Here is a 27,326-nt window from a genome sequence, read left to right on the forward strand (position 1 = left end):
GAAAATACAAAAAAAATTAGCCAGGCGTGGTGGCGGGCACCTGTGGTCCCAGCTGCTGGGGAGGCTGAGGCAGGAGAATGGCGTGAACCCGGAGGAGGCGGAGCTTGCAGTGAGCTGAGATCCCGCCACTGCACTCCAGCCTGGGCGACAGAGCGAGACTCCGTCTCAAAAAAAAAAAAAAAAAAAAAAAAAAAAAAAAAAAAAAAAAAAAAAAAATTCCTAGAGATGAAACATTACTTAGTAAAAACCCTCATGTGCCTTTTTGAAAATACGAATTTGGACATTATGAGTTTCAATTCCTCATTCAGCTTTTTCCTCAAAAGTTGGTGGGTTAAAATTCGAACATTCCGGAGGTTACAGAAACAAGGAAGGTGGAGGATAAAATAAGTCCTAACAGGAAAAAAACAGGCAACCTCACTTGTGGCAAGTGAGAAGCAAATCGATCCAAGTGTTCCCTGTATTGTTCCAGTCCAATTCTCCTCAATTGGACTGAGAAAATGAATATTGGATAACCAGGAAGTTCCTGAAATTGTTGCGGCTGCTGCCATAGTCAATCAATAATCCAGAATTAAGTCATCAGTAATTAAGCCAGAATTTAAAATTACTATAAGGTAGCTTCCAAACCTAGGTGGATAACAAATAATTTTGATATTTAAGCTAGACTTAAAGACCTCTTCACCAGCTAGTTGCAGTTTTATCTAGTTTTGTTTTGTTTTTGTTTAAAATAAATTTTTAAAATAACCCAAACTCACATCTAAAAAATTCTATTTTGGAGATACAATTTATCCCATGATGCTAAGGTCATAACATCATTTTATAGAAGTATATTATTTAATTGAAATAAGGTACTCATCATTAATAGAAAAATGCATCAAATTTTATTGCTTCTCTCACAAGTAAATAGTAGGTGATTTTTTATCAGTCCAATCAACAGGGAGGATAATCTATAATTAACTTCTATATAAGACAAAAATGATAACAAAAATAGTGGTGATAAGCTTTTTAAAACAATTCCATTGGGCTAGGAGAGAGAAAATTAAGAGTGGACATTTAGTGAAAAGCAAGTATCTTTTGTAGGATTTAGAATCAGACAGACCTGAGTTTGCAGGTGCAGTTTGCCACCTAGTACCTTTGTGAGACTGAATAAGTTATTTAAACTTTCTGACTCCCAGTGTCCTAAGCTGTAAATGAATAATTTAAATAACTGATTTATGTAAAAAGTAAAAAAGCGTCTGGCACATTTTCTGACACGGAGAAGGTAAAGTGTACATGTTTGTTCTTGCCTGCCAGAAAAAAAAAAAAAAAAAGTCTAATTCTTTAATTAGAGGCAAGCAGCATGTAGATTCTTAGTTGGTAAGTTACCTGAAAGCCCTAGATTCGCAAACAAGTTCCAAGAGGATGAGTATTCTTACAGTCAAGGCCATGACATCTTTTCAGGAAGCAAATACTATAGTAAGCCCTCTATCCAACATCCCAGGACATGGGGCAGGGGGCGAGGAGGGGAAGGCAGGATTGTAACGTTTAGACTACGAGACATAAAATTCACGACATCGAATGCGAATGATTTCATGTAAACCATAATTCTATTTATACGGCTGGATCAGATTAAATTCCTTTTACATTGCCCTGTATGTGTTTTGCTTTCTCATGACTGCTGGAAGTTAATGATTACCTCTGTGAACATTTCCCTCAAGTCTCAATTTCAAGTCTCAGGAAAGTTATCGCTGACCCCTTCAGGCTAATTTAGGTATCCTACTATTCACCCGCACAACACCCAGGACTTTCTGAATATTTGCGTAAGTCCTTAGTGTCTGTGTGCTCCATGAACAAGGGGTTGCTGTCATCTAATTTACTGTCATATCTGTAGTGACAGTACAGTGCCTGACACATGGCCAATACACAATTATTCACATTCAAAAGGGTTTTTTCAAAATAAGAAATGAAAATCAAGGCAGATTTCCATCCCTTTTGGGTGGAGTGGCATGGCACTGTGGGTCACACAGCACACCTCGCCATTGCTTGAATCCAGGGATGCTGTGCTTAGGTGTGGGCTGCAAGATCACTACACAAAGAATATTCTAACACAGGATTTCTATAAGAAATACATTAAAGCATGAATAAAGACAAATAATCACCTAGTAATTAACAAAATATAATTCATAGAAGTTAATATTTAGTGTTACTCCTAGAAAATTTCTATAAAATTATCACCTACTTCTATTATTGAAACCATTTTTAGTTTCATAAAGGTGAATGTTTGAAAATAAAGGTTGTTAATTGAGTGGAAATTATATAATTAAAACTGTATGCTTGATCCAAATGCTAGTTTAGGAATCTCAGTCACATATCTGTGACAATATCGTGCAGTTATTAAGAATGTGTGAGATAACTGTTGTAAACCATATGAGGATCAATTTTAAACCCATCATTTATGGTATGAATTTAAGTCATTTACTTAATTTCTGCAATGCTATTTTATAATTTATAAAACGAAGATAATAATGCTTAACTCAGTAGGTGGTTATGATCATTCAAGGGTACAATTACAAAAATGTCAAGAGTATTGTAATTACTCAGTGAGCAACATTAGCTATTATTGCTAGGTACTGCTACGGCGTTTATCAGCTTTTGCCTTTGTGGTGCACTGCCACCACCTGCTGGCGAAATTACTAAATAGCAGATTGAACTTAGGGTGACTGTATTTTTAATGCAGAAAATGGAAAAAAGATTTAGCTTGATGATAAACCCTATCAAATATATAAATAATTTTATCAAAGTGAGTTAAGAAATATTGGTGAACACTGACAAGTTTAAATGTCATTTCTTTTTTTTTCAAATCCTTTATCTAACATTTTATGTTGATGAATTTATCTAAAATATGATAATGTGCTTTAGAAGGTCTCTCAGGCATATAGAAAGATACTTATTGGATTTAGTCACACTGTTATTGGTTTAAAATTATTTTCAAAATCATGTCGTAAACACAAACATTACATTTTGTCAATTGAAAATAACTCCAGAGAAATTTGAAGACACACAACTACATATGTGCATAAAACTCAACTTTAGTTAAAGGTTTGATCAACATTCTTACTTGCTAATTAGCTATTTTATGACAACTGTGTTTGGTGCTGAAACTATCCTTCTTTCATAATAGTTATCTGTCATATGTTATTCTAACTTAACAAATTCTGGACCTGAAAAACATACTCTTCTATCAGTTCTGTCAGCTCAATTTATTTCAATTGAAAAAAAAATCAATTAACTTACCAAATAGATCAAAGTAATGATATGGTATTATGTAAATTTAACTAGAATTTTTAAAAATTGAAAGCAGTGTTAGTAGTTGAGATAAAATTTACATGTTCAAAACTAATTAGTGTCACGTGAATCAAACAGCATGAAAATGCCAACTTACGTATAGAAAACTGTATTTTTAACCCTTCCAAGACTGTAAATACTACCTACAATTTTATGACTCATATAAAAAATTAACAATATCATTTCAATCATTTTGTTACAAAGAGTTTTATCATTACTAAAATAAAACTAATACTTGCTATGAATTCAAAACTGATGATTAGAATAATAATATATTATGGGCGGAATGTGAGTAATAAAATTATCTAATTTAACTTTTGTTATATGCATATTTTCTCTTTCAAAAAATTCACATTTTGAAATTACAGGAAATTTAAAACAGATTTCTTTTGAGACAATCATACTCCAAAAACTTATCCTGTATTTTATGCCTTAAAAATATTTTATGTGAAAATGTTAAAGTCTCATCCATTCATTTTGTTGTTGTTGTTCAAAGTAAACTATTTTAGAATGCATGAAAACACTTTTTTTCAAGATATTTATACTCATCTGTTTAATTTAATATAATATTGCTGCCCCCTAGAGGAAAAATTGGTTTAGGTCATTTATTGGTTTCAATATTCCCCATAAGAGATTAATAATAAATTGCCAAAGACATAGAAAATACATAGACTCAATATGCAGAAAATATTCAAGAAGTATTATATGGCATTTTTGTCATTATTCTTTTGGTTGCACCACCCACAATTTTCAGTGTCTATCTTTACTGGTAAACAAATAGAACTTATTTAATATTAGGCTCCTATTAATTTTATTGGACTTGAAAAAAATAAAATATTTAAAAAATCTAGTTGAGTTTCCTCTATTTGTATGCCCATTCCCAGGACAGAAAATTCTGTTATGAAAATTAGTAGCTAAGTATTTAAAGAAAAGATTTATAATTTGAAGTCAAAAGAATTGCCTCATTCTATTTAAAACATAGCATGATTTACATTATTTCAGCATTATTAAAACCCAAGGATGGTATGGTAAGTTAAAAAAAAAAAAAGCACCATGAAGTATATTTTTCATAACATCAAACACATAAATTTTCATAATTAGGGAATGGTTTAATATAGTGTTATATACATATGTGTGTGTGTGTGTGTATCTATATATATATGAATGTGAATATGCTGTTGCTTTTAAAGAGTTGTTTTATGTGTAAAAATTGACACAAGTGTGGGTTAAGGAGAGAAATTCAAAGAACTGTCCACTAGCTGAGTTAAAAGAAGAGGTCTATTGGGGACACATCCACTTGAATGAAGTTGCCTTACAACTACTACTCAATTCCCTCCCAGTTCGGTTGGTATGATTTAAGCAATACCTCTCTAACAAGAGTCTAGAAGTTGTGTCTCATTTGGTGAATTTATTAACTTTATCTACAATTTTGGTAACTTTCTTATCAGTGTGTTTTATTGCACTTTTCCTTAAAATCAGGATATATTAAAAAGGAAATAAAGAACATTATTATAGTGTTGATGGAGATTACATGTTATATCTTTTATTTTTACCTTATAGATACTGAGTTGCCACCACTGAAACTTATGCATTCATTTTGTGCATTCAAGCCAGATGATGGCCCATGTAAAGCAATCATGAAGAGATTTTTCTTCAATATTTTCACTCGACAGTGTGAAGAATTTATATATGGGGGATGTGGAGGAAATCAGAATCGATTTGAAAGTATGGAAGAGTGCAAAAAAGTGTGTACAAGAGGTAGGTTTCTGGGAACCCTTATTAGTCAAGACCCTTTAGGGCTATTGAGTCTAATTATGGATTTGATAATTTAGGGGGAAGAGTAATTTCATGCCATTTTAATATTTCCAAGGAATCTTTTAGTTCCACATTTTTAGACTTTCAGGGAAGTCTAAAAACATTTAAGGAAAATGATCATTCTGAATTGTTCCGTGAAATACCCATATTTATAGGTACCAGAAACTCTCCATATGCCTCAGAGACATTTTAAAGCAAATTATCAAATTTTAGATAAGGTCAGCTTGCACATTCAACTATCATTTTTCATTTTTTCATATCAGTGAATTACTAAATATATGAGGCCTCATTTATTGTCTTATACTCTTCTCCATAATAAAGACCCAAGAAAAAATCCTCAACTCACGTTCACAGAATTGTGACGTATTTTTGAAATAAAGTGGGTGTAATTCAGTCTCCCAGACTCGTAATCTCAGTTGGCAGAAGAAAAACTCTTAGTCACAGTGACTTAGTCTTTCCTTTGTCAACACGATAGTCTCATCTCTATCTTCTCTCAAGATCATGAATCTGGAAACTGAATCTCTATGGCTCTTATTAGAAAATTCTAAGCTGCATAAAATAGTAGAACTATATATGAAATTTAAGGTTTTTTTTTTTATTATTGGAACCTTGAAATATTACAGGAAATAAAAATAGAATACCATAGAAAAGAAAAATCATCCCTGATGACCCTTGTGGGCTTTACTAAACCCAATGTTTTATATTAATATTACTAAGTTACAAATTTCAAAAGGATATCATATTATATTAAACTTTTATTCTACATTAATCCTACTAAAATTTAACTTTTTTTGCAAATTTTGCTAATTACCTTATTGTATGTGATTTTGTATCGTCTCACTAAGATAAATTACAAATAATTACTGACAAAAATTTTGAATTTTTTAAAAATCTCAGGTTATTCTTCCAAATTGTAAGTTACTCAAGGGATAGAATAAGCTGAGTTGCTTTTATTTCCCTAGTTTCTAGCACAATATTCTACCATAGCATGTTTGGAGAGCTGGATGGACACATTTGAGGTGATACGGAAATGATATTTCTGGTTAGTAACACTAGATGTCTTGTTTTTTGCAAATCAGGCAGCTCTGCATTCACACTCTGTTACTGCTTTCTAAATACCTTTTACTAAACAGCCTTGGCATCATGGTGCTCTTGGCCTGTGCGAAAACCTCAATGTGGTGAAAAGAGTGAATTTCTCTCCTCTGTGACTCTGTAAGATGTTTTGTTGTATGCTCCAGAGCTAAAAGAAGAGAATAGACATGAATATATTTCCTTAACCTCACAGCACTGATTTGTGTTTCCTCTCCATAGACACCTTAGGAATGTTACTAACACAGTTTAGGCAGCTCAGTGGTCCTCAGTGGTGCCTTTGGTTTTTGTGATTGCTTGGTCTTTTTCCATTCATCACAGATTTCTATACCCCATTTTCTTCCATACATATTGGGCCAAGTATCCTTTTGTGTTGAGTTGATAATCATTCTTAGTTGTCAGTACCTTGGCTAGAAGCCTGGTTGCCTCATTCTTTTTAATCCCCACTCTTCCATTTAGCAGGCGATTTATTTTCATTAACTGGCCTCTTCTTTGAAATATATACCTGTTCTTTTTATATATGTGTATAGTTCAACTCTTATGGTTTATCACTGTGCAAAAGTTACTCTTTTCTTTAAAGGTTAATCAATGTAATCATTTTGCTCACCAGTGATAGCCTTGCTTATCATCATTTAAAATATAATTTCTGGCTAGCATGTAAATGTAACTCTCTTACCTCCATCTCCACATTATCTATCAAAAGTCACTTGAGGCTGGGTGCAGTGGCTCACACCTGTAATCTAAGCATTCTGGGAGGCCGAGGAGGGTGGATTACCTAAGGTCAGGAGTTTTAGACCAGCCTGATCAATATGGTGAAACTCCATCTCTACTAAAAATACAAACATTGGCTGGGCATGGTTGCATGTGCCTGTAGTCCCAGCTACTCAGGAGGCTGACACAGGAGAATTGTTTAAAACCAGGAGGTGGATGCTGCAGTGAGCTGAGATTGCACCACTGCACTCCAGCTGTGCAACAAAGAAAGACTCCATTAAAAAAAAATCACTTGCTATTATAGTATGAATGTCTGAGTGTTTTATACAGCAGACTACTGATAAGGATATAGCTGGTATATAGAAAAAATATGGCTAGACTTTTAAAAATGCACCTAGGGAGAGAATTTAATCTGCAGCCATGATGGACAAATAGAACAAGACTTTCTCTGCCAACATAAAGAACTATAAAACTGGGCAAAATGTAAAAAACTACTGTTTGCAAACATTGAACAAAAGGCAGTGTAGGATTGTAACCTCTGGGAGAAGGTAAATACATATGATGAGCCCTGCAATCTCCCCTGCTTCCGGTATGAAGGCATTCAAAACCGCCATTATAGGAAGGAAACCCAAGTACAGCATGGTGGTCTCTCTGAAGACAGGAGATGGCTATTAGAGATTAGAAAGTGGAAGTGGTTGTGGTTTTCTAACAATGTGTGTTATATGGTTTCGCTCTGTATCCCTACCCAAATATCATCTTGTAGCTCCCATAATTCCCATGTGTTGTGAGAGAGACTGCTGGGAAACGATTGAATCATGGGGGACAGGGCGGGGGGCAGGTGGTCTTTCCCACGCTATTCTCGTGGTAGTGAATGGGCCTCACATGATCTTATGGTTTTAACAAACAGGAGTCTCTGCATAAGCTCTCTCTTTGTCTGCTGCTATCCATGTAAAATGTGACTTGCTCACAGTAAGTTGGTACCAGTAGAACGGGGTGTTGCTGAAAAGATACCTGAAAATGTGGAAGTGACTTTGGAACTGGGTAACAGGCAGAGTTTGGAACAGTTTGCAGGGCTCAGAAGAAGACAGGAAAATGTGGGAAAGATCCGAACTTCCAAGAGACTTATTGAAAGGCTTTGACAAAAGTGCTGAGAGTGATATGAATGATAAGGTTCAGCCTGAGGTGGTCTCAGATAGAGATGAGGAACTTGTTGAGAACTGGAGCAAAGCTGACTCTCACGTTTTAGCAAAGAGACTGGCAGCATTTTGCCCCTGCCCTAGAGATTTGTGGAACATTGAACTTGAAGAAATGATGTAGAGTATTTGACAGAAGAAATTTCTCAGCACCAAAACATTCAAGAGGGGACTTGGGTGCTGTTAAAGGCATTCAGTTTCAAAAGGGAAACAGAAAATAAAATTGTGGGAAATTTGCAGCTTGACAATACAAGTGAAAAGGAAATTACATTCTCGAAATGTCCCTGTCTGACAGCTTTGAAGAGAGTAGTGGTTCTCCCAGCACACAGTTTGAGATCTGAGAACGGACAGACTGCCTCCTCAAGTGGGTCCCTGACCGATGAGTAGCTTAATTGGGAGGCACCCCCCAGTAGGGGCAGACTCACACCTCACAAGGCCAGGTACCTCTCTGAGATGAAGCTTCCAGAGGAATGATCAGGCGGCAAATTTACTCTTCAGCAATATTCGCTGTTCTGCAGCCTCTGCTGCTGATACCCAGGCAAACAGGGTCTGGAGTGGACCTCCAGCAAACTCCAACAGACCTGCAGCTGAGGGTCCTGACTGTTAGAAGGAAAAATAAAAAACAGAAAGGACATCCACACCAAAACCCCATCTGTAGGTCACCAACATCAAAGACCAAAGGTAGATAAAACCACAAACATGGGGAAAAAAGCAGAGCAGAAAAGCTGAAAATTCTAAAAACAGGAGCGCCTCTCCCCCTTCAAAGGAATGCAGTTCCTTGCAAGCAATGGAAAAAAGCTGGATGGAGAATGACTTTGACGAGTTAAGAGAAGAAGGCTTCAGATGATCAAACATCTCCGAGCTAAAGAAGGAGGTTTGAACCCATCGCAAAGAAGCTAAAAACCTTGAAAAAAGATTACACGAATGGCTCGCTAGAATAACCATTGTAGAGAAGTCCTTAAACGACCTGATGGAGCTGAAAACCATGGCACGAGAACTGTGACAAATGCACAAGCTTCAGTAACCGATTCGATCATCTGGAAGAAAGGGTATCAGTGATTGAAGATCAACTGAATGAAATGAAGGGAGAAGAGAAGTTTAGAGAAAAAAGAGTAAAAAGAAACAAAGAAAGCCTCCAAGAGATATGGGACTATGTGAAAAGACCAACTCTATGTCTGATTGGTGTACCTGAAAGTGACAGGGAGAATGGAACCAAGTTGGAAAACACTCTGCAGGATATTATCCAGGAGAACTTCCCCAACCTAGCAGGGAGGCCAACATTCCAATTCAGGAAATACAGAGAACACCACAAAGATACTCCTTCAGAAGAGCAACTCCAACACACATAATTGTCAGATTCACCAAAGTTGAAATGAAGGAAAAAATGTTAAGGGCAGCCAGAGAGAAAGGTTGGGTTACCCACAAAGGGAAGCCCAACAGACTAATAGCGAATCTCTCAGCAGAAACTCTACAAGCCAGAAAAGAGCAGGGGCAATATTCAACATTCTTAAAGAAAAGAATTTTCAACCCAGAATTTCATATCCAGCCAAACTAAGATTCATAAGTGAAGGAGAAATAAAATCCTTTGCAGACAAGCAAATGCTGGGAGATTTTGTCACCACCAGGCCTGCCCTACAAGAGCTCCTGAAGGAAGCACTAAACATGGAAAGGAACAACTGGTACCAGCCACTGCAAAAACATGCTAAATTGTAAAGACCATTGATGCTAGGAAGAAACTGCATGAACTAATGAGCAAAATAACCAGCTAACATCATAATGACAGGATCAAATTCACACATAACAATATTAACCTTAAATGTAAATGGTCTAAATGCTCCAACTAAAAGACACAGACTGGCAAATTGGATAGAGTCAAGACCCATCAGTGTGCTGTATTCAGGAGACCCATCACACACACAGAGACACACATAGGCTCAAAATAAAGGGATGGAGGAAGATCTACCAAGCAAATGGAAAACAAAAAAAGGCAGGAGTTGCAATCCTAGTCTCTGATAAAACAGACTTTAAACCAACAAAGATCAAAAGAGACAAAGAAGGCCATTACATAATGGTAAAGGGATCAATTCAACAAGAAGAGCTAACTATCCTGAATATATATGCACCCAATACAGGAGCACCCAGATTCATAAAGCAAGTCCCTAGAGACCCAAAAAAGAGACTTAGACTCCCAGACAATAATAATGGGAGATTTTAACACCCCACTGTCAACATTAGACAGATCAATGAGACAGAAGGTTAAAAAGGATATCCAGGAATTGAACTCAGCTCTCCACCAAGAGGACCTAATAGACATCTACAGAACTCTCCACCCGAAATCAACAGAATATGCATTCTTCTCAGCACCACATAGCACTTATTCCAAAATTGACCACATAGTTGGAAGTAAAGCACTCCTCAGCAAATGTAAAAGAACAGAAATTATAACAAACCACCTCTCATATCACAGTACAATCAAACTAGAACTCAGGATTAAGAAACTCACTCAAAACCACACAACTACGTGGAAACTGAACAACCTGCTCCTAAATGACTACTGGGTACATAACTAAATGAAGGCAGAAATAAAGATGTTCTTTGAAACCAATGAGAACAAAGACACAACATCCCAGAATCCCTGGGAAACATTTAAAGCAGTGTGTGGAGGAAAATTTATAGCACTAAATGCCCACAAGAGAAAGCAGGAAAGATCTAAAATTGACACCCTAATATCACAATTAAAATAAATAGAGAAGCAAGAGCAAACACATTCAAAAGCTAGCAGGAGGCAAGAAATAACTAAGATCAGAGCAGAACTGAAGGAGATAGAGACACAAAAAACCTTGCAAAAAATCAATGAATCCACGAGCTGGTTTTTTGAAAAGATCAACAAAATTGATAGACTGTTAGCAAGACTAATAAAGAAAAAAAGAGAGAAGAAAATAGATGCAATACAAAATGATAAAGGGGACATCACCACTGATCCCACAGAAATACAAACTACCATCAGAGAATACTATAGACACCCCTACGCAAACAAACTAGAAAATCTAGAAGAAATGGATAAATTCCGGGACACATACACCCACCCAAGACCAAACCAGGAAGAAGTTGAATCCCTGTATAGACCAATAACAGACTTTGAAATTAAGACAATAATTAAGAGCCTACCAACCAAAAAAAGTACAAGACCAGACAAATTCACAGCCGAATTCTACCAGAGGTACAAGGAGGAGATGGTACCATTCCTCCTGAAACTATTCCAATCAATAGAAAAAGAGGGAATCCTCCCTAACTCATTTTATGAGGCCAGCATCATCCTGATACCAAAGCCTGGCAGAGACACAACAAAAATAAAGAATTTTAGACCAATATCCCTGATGAACATTGATGCAAAAATCCTCAATAAAATCCTGGCAAACCGGATCCAGCAGCACATCAAAAAGCTTATCCACTGTGATCAAGTGGGCTTCATCCCTGGGATGCAAGGCTGGTTCAACATACGCAAATCAATAAACGTAATCCACCATATAAACAGAACCAAAGACAAAAACCACATGATTATCTCAATAGATGCAGAAAAGGCCTTTGACAAAATTCAACAGGCCTTCATGCTAAAAACTCAATAAATTAGGTATTGATGGGACATGTTTCAAAATAATAAGAGCTATTTATGACAAACCCACAGCCAATAACGTACCAAATGGGCAAAAACTGGAAGCATTCCCTTTGAAAACTGCCACAAGAAAGGGATGCCCACTCTCACCACTTCTATTCACCACAATGTTGGAAGTTCTGGCCAGGGCAATCAGGCAAGAGAAAGAAATAAAGGGTATTCAATTAGGAAAAGAGGAAGTCAAATTGTCCCTGTTTGCAGATGACATGATTATATATCTGGAAAACCCCATCATCTCAGCCCCAAATCTCCTTAAGCTGATAAGCAATTTCAGCAAAGTCTCAGGATACAAAATCAATGTGCAAAAATCACAAGCATTCTTATACACCAATAACAGATAAACAGAGAGCCAAATCATGAGTGAACTCCCATTCACAGTTGCTTCAAAGAAAATAAAATACCTAGGAATCCAACTTAAAGGGATGTGAAGGACCTCCTCAAGGAGAACTACAAATCACAGATCAATGAAATAAAAAAGGACACAAACAAATGGATGATCATTCCATGCTCATGGATAGGAAGAATCAATATTGTGAAAATGGTCATACTGCACAACGTAATTTATAGATTCAATGCCATCCCCATCAAGCTACCAATGACTTTCTTCACAGAATTGGAAAAAACTACTTTAAAGTTCATATGGAACCAAAAAAGAGCCCACATTGCCAAGACAATCCTAAGCCAAAAGAACAAAGCTGGAGGCATCACACTACCTGATTTCAAACTTACTAAAAGGCTACAGTAACCAAAACAGCATGGTACTGGTACCAAAACAGAGATATAGACCAATGGAACAGAACAGAGTCCTCAGAAACAATACCACACATCTACAGCCATCTGATCTTTGACAAACCTGACAAAAACAAGAAATGGGGAAAGGATTCCCTATTTAATAAATGGTGCTGGGAAAACTGGCTAGCCATATGTAGGAAGTTGAAACTGGATCTCTTCCTTATACCTTATTCAAAAATTAATTCAAGAGGGATTGAAGACTTAAATGCTAGACCTAAAACCATAAAAACGCTAGAAGAAAACCTAGGCAATACCATTGGGACACAGGCATGGGCACGGACTTCATGTCTAAAACACCAAAAGCAATGGCAACAAAAGCCAAAATAGACAAATGGGATCTAATTAAACTAAAGAGTTTCTGCACAGCAAAAGAAATAACCATCAGAGTGAACAGGCAACCTACAGAATGGGAGAAACCTTTTGCAATCTACTCATCTGACAAAGGGCTAATATCCAGAATCTACAAAGAACTCAAACAAATTTACAAGAAAAAAACAAACAACCCCATCAAAAAGTGCACGAAGGATATGAACAGACAATTCTCAAAAGAAGACATTTATGCAGCCAACAGACACATGAAAAAATGCTTATCATCACTGGCCATCAGAGAAATGCAAATCAAAACCACAATGAGATACCATCTCACACCAGTTAGACTGGCGATCATTAAAAAGTCAGGAAACAACAGGTGCTGGAGAGGATGTGGAGAAACAGGAACACTTTTACACTGTTGGTGGGATTGTAAACTAGTTCAACCATTGTGGAAGACAGTATGGTGACTCCTCAAGGATCTAGAACTAGAAATACTATTTGACCCAGTCATCCCATTACTGGGTATAAACCCAAAGGATTATAAATCATGCTGCCATAAAGACACATGCACACGTATATTTATTGCAGCACTATTCACAATAGCAAAGACTTGCAACCAACCCAAATGTCCATCAGTGATAGACTGGATTAAGAAAATGTGGCACATATACACCATGGAATACTATGCAGCCATAAAAAGGGATGAGTTCATGTACTTTGTATGGACATGGGTGAAGTTGGAAGCCATCATTCTCAGCAAACTATCACAAGGACAAAAAAACAAACACCGCATGCTCTCACTCATAGGTGTGAATTGAACAATAAGAACACTTTGACACAGGTTGGGGAACAACACACACTGGAGCCTGTCATGGGGTGGGGGGAGTGGGGAGGGATAGCATTAGGAGATATACCTAATGTAAATGATGAGTTAATGGGTGCAGCACACCAATATGGCACATATATACATATGCAACAAACCAGCACGTTGTGCACACGTACCCTAGAACTTAAAGTATAATAAAATAAATAAATAAATAAACAAACAAGATAGAAAAAGAAAAAAAAAGAAAAACAAAATTATATTCTCTGAGGAAAAATTCAAGCTAGCTGCAGAAATTTGCATAAGTAACAAGGACCTGAACGTTAATCACCAGGACAATGGGGAAAATGTCTCTAGGGCATGTGAGACCTTTGTGCCAGCTCTTCCCATCACAGGCCTGGAGGCTTATGAGGAAAAAGTGGTTTCCTGGACTGGGGCCCAGGGTCCCTGTGCTGTGTGCAGTCTAGCGACTTGGTGCCCTGTGTCCCAGCCACTCCAGCTGTGATTGAAAGGGGCCAATGTAGAGTTAGGGCCAGAGCTTCAGAGGGTGCAGGCCTCAAGCTTTGGCGACTTCCACATGGTATTGAGCCTGAGAGTGTGCAGAAGTCAATAATTGAGGTTTGGGAACCTACATCTAGATTTCAGAAGATGTATGGAAATGCCTGGATACCCAGATAGAAGTTTGTTGCTTAGGTGGGGCTCTCATGGAGAGCCTCTGCTAGAGCAGTGCAGAAGAGAAATGTGGAGTCAGACCCCCCTACACAGATTCCCTACTGGGGCACTGCCTAGTGGAGCTGTGAGAAGAAAGTGACTGTCCTCCAGGCCACAGAATGGTAGATCCATTGACAGCTTACACGATGCGCCTGCACATTTCAAAACTGATCATGCCTTCCCAATAGTCCCCCAAATTCTTAACTCATTTCAGCATTAACTCAGAAGTCCACAGTCCAATGTCTCATCTGATACAAGGCAAGTGCCTTCTGCCTATGAGCTTGTAAAATCAAAAGCAAGTTAGTTATTTCCTAGATACAATGGGGGCACAGGCATTGGGTAAACACAGCTGTTCCAAATGGGACAAACTGGCCAAAACAAAGAGTCTACAGGCCCCATGCAAGTCCAAAATCCAGCGGGCAGTCCAATCTTAAAGCTCCAAAATGACCTCCTTTGACTCCAAGTCTCCCATCAGGGTCACGCTGATGCAAGAGGTAGGCTTCCATGGTCTTGGGCAGCTCTGCCTCTGTGGCTTTGCAGGGTACAGCCTCCCTCCTGGCTGTAACATTTATTTACAGCCAACTGTTCTTTGACAAAGTCAACAAAAACACACAGTGATGAATGGGCACTCTATTCAATAAATGGTGTTGGGAAATTGGATGGCCATATGCAGAAGAATAAAACTGGAACAATGTCTCTTGCCTTATGCAAAAATTAACTCAAAATGGATTGATGACTTAAATGAAAGACCTGAAACTGTAATAATTCTAGAGGAAAATATGGGAAAAACTCTCCTACGTATTGACCTAGGCAAAGAATTTATGACTGAATCCTCATAAGCAAATACAAGAGAAACCAAAATTGACAAATGAGAGTTAAACTTGACCACAGGTAACTTAAATTAAAAATATACTGCACAGACAAAGAAATATCAGAGTGAACAGATAGCCTAAGGAATGAGAAAAATTTTTGCAAACTGTGTATTGAACAAAAGACTAATATCTGAAATCTACAAGTAACTCAAACAATTCAACAAGAAAATAACAAACCATTTAAAAAATAGACAAAGGACACAAAAAGATATTTTTCAACAGAAGCATATACACAGCCAACAAACATACGAATAAAGGCTGAAAATCACTAATCATCAGACAAATGCAAATTAAAACCACAATGAGATACCATATTACACCAGTCAAAATGGCTATTAGTAAAAGGCAAAAAATAACAGATGTTGAAGATTAGGAGAAAAGGGAATGCTTATACATTGTTGCTGGAAATGTAAATTAGTATAACCTCTATGGAAAACAGTATAGAGATTTCCTAAAGACCCAAAAAATAGAACTACCATTTGTTCCAGCAATCCCACTACTGGATATCTACCCCAAAACAAATAAATCATTATATCAAAAAGATAACTGTACTTGTATGTTTAGCACAGCACTATTTACAATAGCAAAGATATAAAATCAACATAAGTGTCTATTAGCAGATGATTGGGTATAGAAAATGTGATATTTATATATATACATATACCCCATGGAATACTACTCAGCCCTTAAAAATAAAATCACGTCTTTTATAGCAGCATGGATGGAATTGGAGGCTATTACCTTAAGTGAAATAACTAGAAACAGAAATTCAAATACCACGTGTTCTAATTTATAAGTGGGGAGTAAATAGTGTGTACATGTGGGCATAGTAGAATAATAGGCAAATAGACAATGGACACTCAGAAAAATAGGAGGAAGAAAGTGGACTAGGGAATGAGAAACTATCTAATGGGTACAATGGATACTATTTGGGTTACGGTTACACTAAAATCCACGTCACCACTATGCAATATAACCACGTAACAAAATTGTACTTCTATCCCCTAAATCTATGAAAATAAAAAAGAAATAAATTTTTAGAAAGAAAAAATAAAGAACCGAAAGAGAAAAAAAAAGTGCCAATCAGTAATCTACTTCTTAAAATAAGTGCTTTTCAAATCAACATGATCTGGGGAAATTTATTCCTGGTAGAGTGGCAGTACAATTAGTATTAAAGGATTTAGAATTAAAGCACACAGGAAGGAAGGAGAAAAATATGAGATTATTGTTGTAAAGCTCTGCGGTTTCTACAGGTGACAATGGCATATATTACTTGACACTAGACTATAATGGATTAGTACATTCTAATCTTTAAGACAACCATTAAAAACATGAAACAAGCAGAAATAACAAATAGGTCCATAATGAAGATGAAATTATTATTAAAATACCCAATTACAGGAATTCTAAAGAAGACATGAACAGAGGGAAACAGAAACAAAGAAGAAATGAGAAACAGAAATCAAATAGTGATATTTGTATTCAACTCTAACGATAATTAGATTAAATTAAAATTTAATGGTCCAATCACTCCAGCTAAAAGGTAGATATTATCACACTGTATGCAAAAATACATCAAGAACTAACTAACTGCATGTTGTCTATAGGAAAGGCCCTTTAAAAATAAGGACAGAGTGATTAAAAGTGAAAGGATGGAAAAAGATATAATATGTAAGCACTAATCATAAGAATGATTAGTAAAAATAGACTACAGAATAAGATATACTACCAGGTAGAAAGAAAGGTATTTATAATAGGGTCCATTAATAAAAAAGACACAACAATCCTTAATGTCTATGCACATGGTCCTAAGTATAAAACTTCAAAATTTTTAAAGAAAAAATTGACAGAAGTGAGAGTGTACAATTCCTCAGTTCAGTTTACATACTCCAAGACACCTTTTTTTCAGTAATTGATGCAAAAAGTAAACAACAATCACTAAGGATATAAAAGATTTGAACAACACTCTCTACCAACTTCACATAAGTGGTATTTGTCTAACACTCTCCTTGCACACCCAGATGAACATATCATTATTTACATCTGGCACACTTTTGAATGGATTTAGAAGCAAAAATCAGTAAGTCAGTTTGAGGTATAAATATCATATGCCAATGTGTGTCAACCAAATGCAAATTTTGGGATGTTTTTGTTGTCAATCTTACGTCTTAATATTCATAATGAAATATTAAAACAAATTCATATAAGTTGAAATTCAAAAGAGTACTAGAATGGAAATTAGTTTAACATTCTCTCATTGCTCCTTAAAAAGCGTTGTTAAATGGTTTGTCCTGCCTAAATCTAAGAAAACTTGATAATTTGCTAGAAATCTTTTCTAACTATTAATTGCTTTCATACTGTTATTGCCATACAAATTATCGTGTCCAAGGTTATTATTATTAGATTCCTCAAAGATAATTATCGGTAATATAAATACACTTAAAATTCTAGTGTGCTAAACCACATTGAGTTAGTTGGCATGTATATTACCTGAATTAATCCTATTTAGAATGTAATAGCAAACAAAATAGACGTTCTTTCAAAAATTGTATTAATCAAGCATTTATATATTCCCACCCTATGACTATTGTCAATAGGTAAATCAGGAACGAAAATTGTTTAGTGTTCTAGTCTTGTGTACTCATTATATGTATGCATTTCTTTCTTCTCCTTATCAATTAAATCATAACATATTAGTTTTATATCTAAATATTTTAATGTCAGATTATATGACAGTCTACAATCTAGTTGAAAACATTAATAGGAAGTTGGTTAGTTGCAGTGAAAGCAAAGTAAAGGAAACAACTTACTTCAACAGATACGGCTATACATATACACACACACACACCTGTTTTTCTTAAAAAGCTATTGAATAAAACATAGTACAATTCTAAAAGAAGTTTGGGTCCATTAGTTTCCCTTTCACAGACATTTTACTCTCCATAGAAGAATTAACTATTTCAAGAAAAAAAGGATGATCCTGTTGCTAAAAGAGGCTTATAACCCAATTCATATCATTTCTCTCATTCTTTCTTCCCTCCTCTCTCTCGCTCCCTTTCTATCTCTCTGGTCATGTAACTAACGGTAACCTGCTTTGACCAAAGATTCTCTCTGTAAAACAAATGATTCCACAACAAAATAAATATCACTCAACTTTCCTAATGTCTATGCGAGCAAATTAAAACTTCATAGACTTATTTTTGTCAATTTAAATTTCATTACCTATCATTTAAATTAGAACATAGAATTCATATTTGGAATATGGTAGGACAAAGACAACTAACATTCTAGTTTTAGAGGGAAATGATTTCGTTAATTCAAATGTTAAGCCAAACAACGTGTCCCAGATGCCTTTTGTTTCATTTCTTCTCTACATTGGTAATAATAATGAAACGTGCGATTGGGTTGAGACAATGAAGCAAGGGAAAGAATAAGGAAAGGAAATAATTCTGGTTAATTTCACTTTTATTCCCAGGTATCTAACAAATTATTTTTATATGTAATGTAGGTTGCTTGAATTACTTTCGTATTTCACATTTTTTAAATAATTGCTTTTAGTACAGATCTCCTGAATGGTAAACATAGTCACTATGAATTCTCAGCTTTGTAAATGTTAGAAAGTTTTATCACAGTTTCTAAAACATTACTCTATTGAAATGAAGTGGCTTCATGGTTACAATAAATAGAAAAGATTAATTTTTAGAGAAAAGAAAAAGAAATTCAATTTTTATTAAGACATGCTATATAGGAATAATTTTAATCGTAATAAATACATCATTCTTGTTTGTTAAATTCGAATTCATAGTATGACATCATAAATTGTGGCAATTGATATTCATATATTCTTTTGATTACAGATAATGTAAACAGGATTATACAGACGGCATTGCAACAAGGTGAATATTTATTTGTCTGTAAATTTGGAACATTTATGTAAGGCATTTGGATATTCAACTTTTTTTTTTTTGTTTCCTTGTTTGTTTTTTCTGGTTCTTGATTCAGTATAGATATTCAATTCTTAAGTTTCTCTGAGATTGATTTTAAAAACCCATAAAAGAGATTGATCATAAACACATACGAGAAATTGATCATGTCATTTTTGAAATGATTTATTACGTGTTTCAAGGACATAATCAAAAATTAGGAAAATATATGCATTATATTTGTCAGAGGAGGCTCCAAACACTATATTTACTCTAATTCTAATGTAGTATGATATTTAGTTTTAGTTCAATCATAGTCCAGAGCCACACATGCTATTTTAATATCTTCCAGATAGAGATTTAGATGTTTTGAGTCTTACTTTATTTCTCTGATCTCTAATCACTTGTTAATCTCAGCATTGTGTGGCTTTAGCAAGTTTCACCAAATATTCCCTGGAATGGATGTATGTCTCTTGAGTTGCCAACAGTTATACATGCAAAAGTAAGTGGAGATATTTAAAAATAAATATCTAGCATGTATGTGTATGTTTAATTGTGTAATTTAAATCATATTATTTATTGTTTTTAGCGAAAAATAATTACTTTTCACAAGCATATCAGCACAAGAAAGAATGGTATCAATGGATCAGGGAAACCAAACCTCCTTTTAATAAAGGTCTAGAAACTGATTTGGTTCAATTGTCAGTTATGGCATTTGCACTTCAATGAGAAAATATTGAACAAAGAGATAAAATAGTTTAACTCAGGACATGAAAGACCACAAAATTCAAAGTGCATTTAAATTTTATTTGTTTTGATTTATTTATGTGGGAAAGATTTGAAAATGTCTGTGACACATCGATAATCTTTAGGCCCAAATCACTGACCAGAATTGGAATCAGAATGTATAAAATAAAGATAATAGCAAAGTTTGTACAAGAAACATAAGTAAATGTATGTACTTACAATTTTAAAAAATAGGTTCCTATAAATATTAAAATAATCTTGACAAAAATGTTTAGAACTTTAATTAAATGAAGGCTTTATCTGTAATATCAAATAAAATAGCATATTTATAATAAAGAAGTTTTTGTCTACAAAGGGAAATAAATATTTTTGTGAAAGAAGATACCAAGCTTTAAATATTAGGACCTTTTCCCAAAAACATAAAATTAGAAAAAAATTAAATAAAGGTAATATTTTAATGTAAAATTATGCTATAAAGCATATATTTATAACTCAGAATTCAATCATTCTTAACTCATATTTTATATGAAAGTTAGAGAATAAAGCTGTGTTCACATGAATGTTAAAAATGCTTACATGCTAACACCTATTCATAACAAAGACTTGATCAATTTTGAGTTAGCTTTATATTATGCTTCCTAACATTGGACCATTATAGATTTGAGATTTAATACAATCCCTTAGAAATAAAGTTTGGTCCAAGACAATTCCCAAGTGTTGAGACTCAAACAAAAGTTGACAGTAATAATGCTGTAGCTTATCCAGTCTGCATTCTGTGTTACTCAATTTCAACTGAGCACCAACTTAGAGCAAGGGCTATGTACGCAAATTCAATAAGAAGGTTAATTTATTTACCTGAAGAAAATGGGAAATTAATTTCTTGATTTACAACTGTAGTTTAAACTGCAGGTCAAAAAAGAATTATTTTACATGTGTCTATTTTCAACTTTGTCTTCAAATAAGTTCATGTTTCCCAATGTGGTTTCATATAAAAAATAGCAACTTTCAGTTGTACAGTTTATTGTTTGTTGTTATTTTGTTTGTTTATTTTTAATTTTTGTGGGTACATATCAGGTGTATATATTTATGTACATGTACAGTGTCTTAATTATACTTATCAGCATAATTTGTTGTACTTTTATGTTTTTATATGTAATATTTTTCCCCAATCCACTTTTGGCAAACAAAGTTTTTGCATCCTCTGTTCAGATTATTTAAAATTTCATTAAAAGTACACATTAAAACTAAAACAAATCATATGATAGTAATTCAATGTATTTTTTACCTTATAAAATGTTATAAAATTTTAAAGAATTGTTTTATTCATTTCCCCCACATATTATTACACTTAACTAAACATCATAAAAACATTCATTTGAAAAAACAAGAGGCAAAACAGAAGAAACAATGTTAACTTTCAAATTAATATATTGAAAAGTTATAGAAAATAGACTTTTAAAACTATATTATAGTAGGAAGTTTTATTTAATAAAATAACTTTTTAATAAGGTGTTGGTTCTTTTATAGATCTGCAACGGTTGCAGAAATCATTAACATCATTAATACATGTTCTTTTTTATAGTAAAATACTTGTGGGTATTGCTTCCCTGACATAGAAGAACAAGTTGCTTTAAGATGAAAAAGGTTACCACAGTTCAATTTTGCCAATATGGTAATATACTTGCAGGAAAAAAATTGAGAAATTGGAATTTTGTTCTAAAAATTCAAGCCAAATATGCCGGTGCACATAATAATTTTGAAAATTAGCTCACTTCTTTTCACAGTGCATGCATGTAGACAGAGCTGGTGATGTAGATCACAGTGGCACAACTTCTATGACAGCTGTGTTTAGCCTGCTTTGGAGCACTATCAAAGAAGAAGTATTAGTCTTTTGCAAAAGCCTCTCCAATCCTTGAACATGTATTTCCTTTCTGCCTCTGCATTATTGAAGTCATTCCAATGACAAGAAGAAGGAAAAAATAAAAATGACACAGCAGTAGAGGATGTGCTACCTAGTACGGATATTAATTCCCGCATAAGAATTCAGGAACTTCTAAGGCTAGCCATGAAAACTTCCATCCCCTCAAATCTTCTTTTTCAACTTTTAAAAATTTAAACCATTCTTTTTTTTTTTAAATTGTACTTTATGTTCTAGGGTACATGTGCACAACGTGTAGGTTTGTTAAGCAACGCACTAAACTGCTTTTCCTGAGCAGCCACCCTCAATACCTTGAAATGTTCATAGACCTTTCCTAAATGTTAATACACATAAACATATTAAAAATAATTAAACCACATTTTTGCCATAAAGTTTTGTAATTTCAAAGCAAGAGTGGTAAATGGTAAAATAATATTTTATTCCTTAAATTTGTTAATAAAATGATAGTTAACTCCCTATTAATTTACAATGAGAAATTTAGAATTTGAAATGACAATCCCAAAATAACGATAGATAATTTTAATAGTGTATAGCTGTGGATAAAGTTGGATTTTTTACTTTTTAATTTTTATGCTTACTCCTTAAATAACTTAGCCAGTTATTTATAAATTTTATTAAAATCAGTAATTTATTTACACAAAAGAATATTGCCTTCTGACATTTTTATAATTTCTAGAAAAGCCAGATTTCTGCTTTTTGGAAGAAGATCCTGGAATATGTCGAGGTTATATTACCAGGTATTTTTATAACAATCAGTCAAAACAGTGTGAACGTTTCAAGTATGGTGGATGCCTGGGCAATATGAACAATTTTGAGACACTGGAAGAATGCAAGAACACCTGTGAAGATGGTTGTAAGTTTATTTCTCATTTCATTTTAGTACATTTATAGGCATTCTTTTAAAACTAAGGCATCTCAGATGATATTCAAGCCTACTCAGATTTTGTTTTAGCCATGCAAATGAAGATATGTATTCATTAAATGTGACATTTGTGACTATAGTTTTTTAAAAAGCATAGAAAATTAAGAAATTATTTTCATAGATCTATTTCTTTTTATGTTGCATTATTTAATTTTTCTTCCTGAGAATACTGCAGTACAATTTTGGCGCAATAGAGTTGTTGAAATCTTTCACATTTATACAAATATAAGAGCAAACCGTTAATGAAAACTACCACCTAAAATCAATTAGTTTTATCTGCCTGTAACATTGATTAAAGGGATGACTTAAACATTAACTGTCATGCTTTTTTGACCAAGAACTACAGTTACTCATGGAAATATTACCTTACAATATATTTAAAGATTCACTGTTTGCTAATTTAACATAGCAATGTGAATTAAATTGCCAGAAGTCTTCTTTATTAACTGTTGTATGCTTCATGAGTCCAAATATGAGATTGTGACAATGTTTATCTATTTTAATTGGCTGTATTTTTTTCCAGTGAATGGTTTCCAGGTGGATAATTATGGAACCCAGCTCAATGCTGTGAATAACTCCCAGACTCCACAATCAACCAAGGTTCCCAGCTTTTTTGGTAAGAATCTTGTGGATTTTATAGCTTCCAGGAAACTATTATCCCGGTAACAATGAAGTGGATTGTGTATTAGAAGTATGTCTTTAAATATACGTATACCTGTGTTGTTGCTTAATAATGTGTTTGTTGAAATACTGAGATTCAAATTGTTCAAGAGATTTAATCTCATAAAAGCAACAATTTTCCTAATCTATTTTAAAATATGCTTTGAAGTAGGCTTTTGATTATGTATCACATGAAAAACTTTCACATGATATTTAGCTCTATGCCAAATTTATTTTGTAAAACAACACTAGGAATTATCAGCCTCGGTGTAAGATGGTAAATCATTTTACTGGCACAGCAGTGCATCAAAGGCAGTTTAAAGTGCTTTTAAAGTCAGTGTAGCGCTAGGCAAGGTCTCTGGTGTTACTCAGAGGACAGATTAGAAATGGACTGAATAACCATGCCTAAATGTTTATGTCACTCTGGAGGGAATTTCCTTTTGAATTCTTCAGGACTCTTTTTTATGTTCTTGTCTGTTAACTTATTTATCAGATTTAAATGAATATACAGAAAATATTTCCACAAAATGCAGAGCTGAGAAAATAGTGAAAATACTGGAAAATATAATCAGGAACCACAAATATCTGGGCAGTTAGAAATAACCTAAAAAGCTAAAAATTACCAGTGTAAAAATATTAGATCTTAGCTAAATTATAAAAATCACATGTTCTTATTCAGATGTTTAAGATTTTGCTTAGAAGTAGTCCATGTGAACATGTCAAATGTAAACTTGGCATGTTTATATATAAACTTAGCCTGAGTGTAAGGAATTCTGTAACTATTAAAATTGCAATCTTAGGATTAAAATAATTTAAAAAAAAAAAAAGAAAGAAACATAGTGTTTGGCCCAGGAATTATCTACCTTGACCATTTATCAGAATCAGATTGGCTTTGAGCTACTCCTCTTTATAGCAGACAAACAAACGAGCAACTAAGCAAGCAAGCCAACAGAATGCAAACAAAACTCTTGCCCAGGTGGATTTGAAGCATTAAAATGTTGACTCCGACTTATCTAGAAAGAGTGTGTGAATGTTCAGCTGAGTCCCACAGTGATCTAATCATTTGTGGATCTTGCTTCAGCACTGAATGTCACACCTTGGAAATCACAAGGAGGATTTGAAACATGATTAAAGAGGAAATGGAAAGTGTAAAGAGACGTGAGATCTACGAGGGAGCATAATATGTGCTTTTAATAATTGAAACACTATTATGTGAAAGGAGAAGTTGTCTGCATGCCTTACCCTTTAGTCCTGCCTATTTCAGACCCTCCCCAGACCCCCATCCCCATTCTCCCTTATCCCCCTCAACCCAGCCTAAGCATGAGGATTAGTGTGTGAGAGCTGAAGTATAAATACCTTTCTATAATATGCTTCTTTCTTATGTGAGATCTTAAAAAAATTGATGACTGTCTCAGGGATTAATAAATTCCCTAAATTGTAGGCATTCGGTAAGTGTTCAATTAGTACTTAAGAGGTCATTAAGGGAATGCAAGCTTTCAGTGGGAGTAGGAAAGTACGATATATTCAAAATGACTTCAGGCCCTTTACATTCAATAGGTAGAGCAGTGAATTGAATGCCAGATGAACTTGAGTCTAATTTTTAAATACTACTTCATTTGTAAAAATTAATACCTTTGTGATTCTGATTTTTTATCTGAAAAATTAAGTACTATCATTTCATTGTTTCTTCATGTCTTTCCAGCTTTATATTTTTCACTCATATTTTGTTTTATTCAGTTAAGTATTATATTTTCAAAAGCACACTAAATCTTACTGCTGTAAAAGAAAATTTAGAATGACAAAATTATTAACAGATTTAAATATACATGTGACACAGTATATCAACAAGTACAAGAAATGTATGAAATCAGTTTGCAACATATTTGAATATTTTTGTTTGAATTATTTTACCAATTCAAGTGGAGATCTGCAGTCATTTATCTTTAAAGTGAGTAGAGTAGGCTACGGAATAGTTTCAACTTAAATTTTTTGAAGCATAAAATTTAAAATTTTGGTAAGCGTACTACCAAATTAGAAAGGGCAAAATGAAAATAAGTGTGAGAAAGTAATATTAATGAGTTTTAAATGCCCTCTGATATGTGTCTTCTTTAGTTTATTATGTAGCTCCACATTGAAAATTGTAACAAATAAATAAATGCTTGTAAAAGCAAATTACTAACTAAGTAAGCAGTAAGAATTGACAACATGAATTTAAAAGAAAACAATATTAACAATAATTTATTCAGAATAATAGACATTTAAGGAATAATATTATCATAACTGCACTTAAAATTAGGGCAAATGTCTCCTTTATTTGTCTAGAAAACTTTTATTTTTTTATTGTGTATATTGGCCTCAAAATCAACATTCCTCCAGCCAATTTGATCAATTTTCCTCTTTTTCTAGGAGCATAATGTATTTCTTTCTCCTTCCTTCCTTCCTTCCTTCCTTCCTTCCTTCCTTCCTTCCTTCCTTCCTTCTTCCTTCCTTCCTTCCTTTCCTCTTTCCTTCTTTCTTTCTTTCCTTCCTTCCTTCCCTTTCTTTCTTTCCTTCCTTCTTTTTCTTTCCTTCTTTCCTTCGCTTTCTTTCCTTCTTTCCTTCCTTCCTTCCCTTTCTTTCCTTCTTTCCTTCCTTCCTTCCCTTTCTTTCCTTCTTTCCTTCCTTCCTTCCCTCCCTCCCTCCCTCCCTCCCTCCCTCCCTCCCTCCCTCCTTCCTTCCTTCCTTCCTTCCTTCCTTCCTTCCTTCCTTCCTTCCCTCCCTCCCTCCCTCCCTCCCTCCCTCCTCCCTTCCCTTCCCTTCCCTTTCCTTTCCTTCCTTCCTTCTTTCCTAACTTAAAACATGAAACAATGTTGCAATAACTAGGAGACATTTGATATTAAGGATGGCATAACATGGATTGTCGATGAAACTATGTTGCCATTCTTCTTAAAACCTACATGATTTCTAATCTGCCCCAGCCAAGATGCAGAAGTGGGAAGGCAGATGTCCCTGTACTCTGTCTAAAACCTAGAGGACCCCTTGTCACTTCTGTCTGAGGGATTTGCTGAGATCTATAGACACCTCTTAATTTCCCCAATCAAATATAATTACATCTGTCACTGCTTACAATTATATTGATACATTCTATTGTCGCTTAAGAAAATGCAATTCTTTGTATACATAAAACTTTGTTTTTCAAGAGTTTTATCAAATATGTAAGGTTCTCTGTGGTATCAGATTATTTTGAAAAGCTGTAAATCCTTTAAAGTTTCAATTCAATGTACAGGAATAATAATCTGCCCCACAACATAAATGGAACACCATAAATGTAACACCATTCTTTTAAAATTCTTTCCACTAAATAACAATTTTTAAGTAGAGTATTTGAATATTCTAAAATTCAATTATTATTAAGTGAAATATTTATAAGTATAATTTTAATGTTTTTCTTCATGATATTATGGAAACATTTTAGAAGTTTAAACATTATTAGAATGCGACTTTTTAAAAATTGCTATTTATTTTTAATTACTAGAATGTTGTAAACAACTTTCAAGATATGTTTTCCAGTAAGCTTTCTTGATTCAAGATACTTGAATACTTACTAAGCACAATTCAGGTGTAATTTTTCTTTTTATTTCCACATTTCAATATTAACAAGTTATTTAGGTAATCTCAAAGACAGTCTTATGCTTCCTTAAGAGATTTTAAATAATGATTTGTAAGCATATCCCTGAGTGTGAGTGCATTATTTCAGTTTGATAGGCTGTGTTGAGTATATCCATGTAGTTCAAATAAATGTGTTCTCTCCACATGTATAAAAGAAATATTTCTAAAGCAATTT

The 27,326-nt window shown here is 34.3% G+C and overlaps 1 protein-coding gene across 4 annotated transcripts in view; it reads left to right on the forward strand.

Moving 5' to 3' along the window:
- Positions 1-27,326, forward strand: part of TFPI (tissue factor pathway inhibitor) — a 98,504-nt gene that overhangs the window by 54,718 nt on the left and 16,460 nt on the right. For all 4 annotated transcript variants that reach the window (XM_050751842.1, XM_050751839.1, XM_050751841.1 and 1 more), the window contains 4 exons: positions 4,882-5,079; positions 19,170-19,208; positions 22,598-22,774; positions 23,367-23,459. In XM_050751842.1, the coding sequence (XP_050607799.1) occupies positions 4,882-5,079; positions 19,170-19,208; positions 22,598-22,774; positions 23,367-23,459 (507 nt within the window). The remainder of the gene's footprint in view (positions 1-4,881; positions 5,080-19,169; positions 19,209-22,597; positions 22,775-23,366; positions 23,460-27,326) is intronic.

This window comes from Macaca thibetana, chromosome 12 (genome assembly GCF_024542745.1).
Source record: "Macaca thibetana thibetana isolate TM-01 chromosome 12, ASM2454274v1, whole genome shotgun sequence".
NCBI lineage: Eukaryota > Metazoa > Chordata > Mammalia > Primates > Cercopithecidae > Macaca > Macaca thibetana.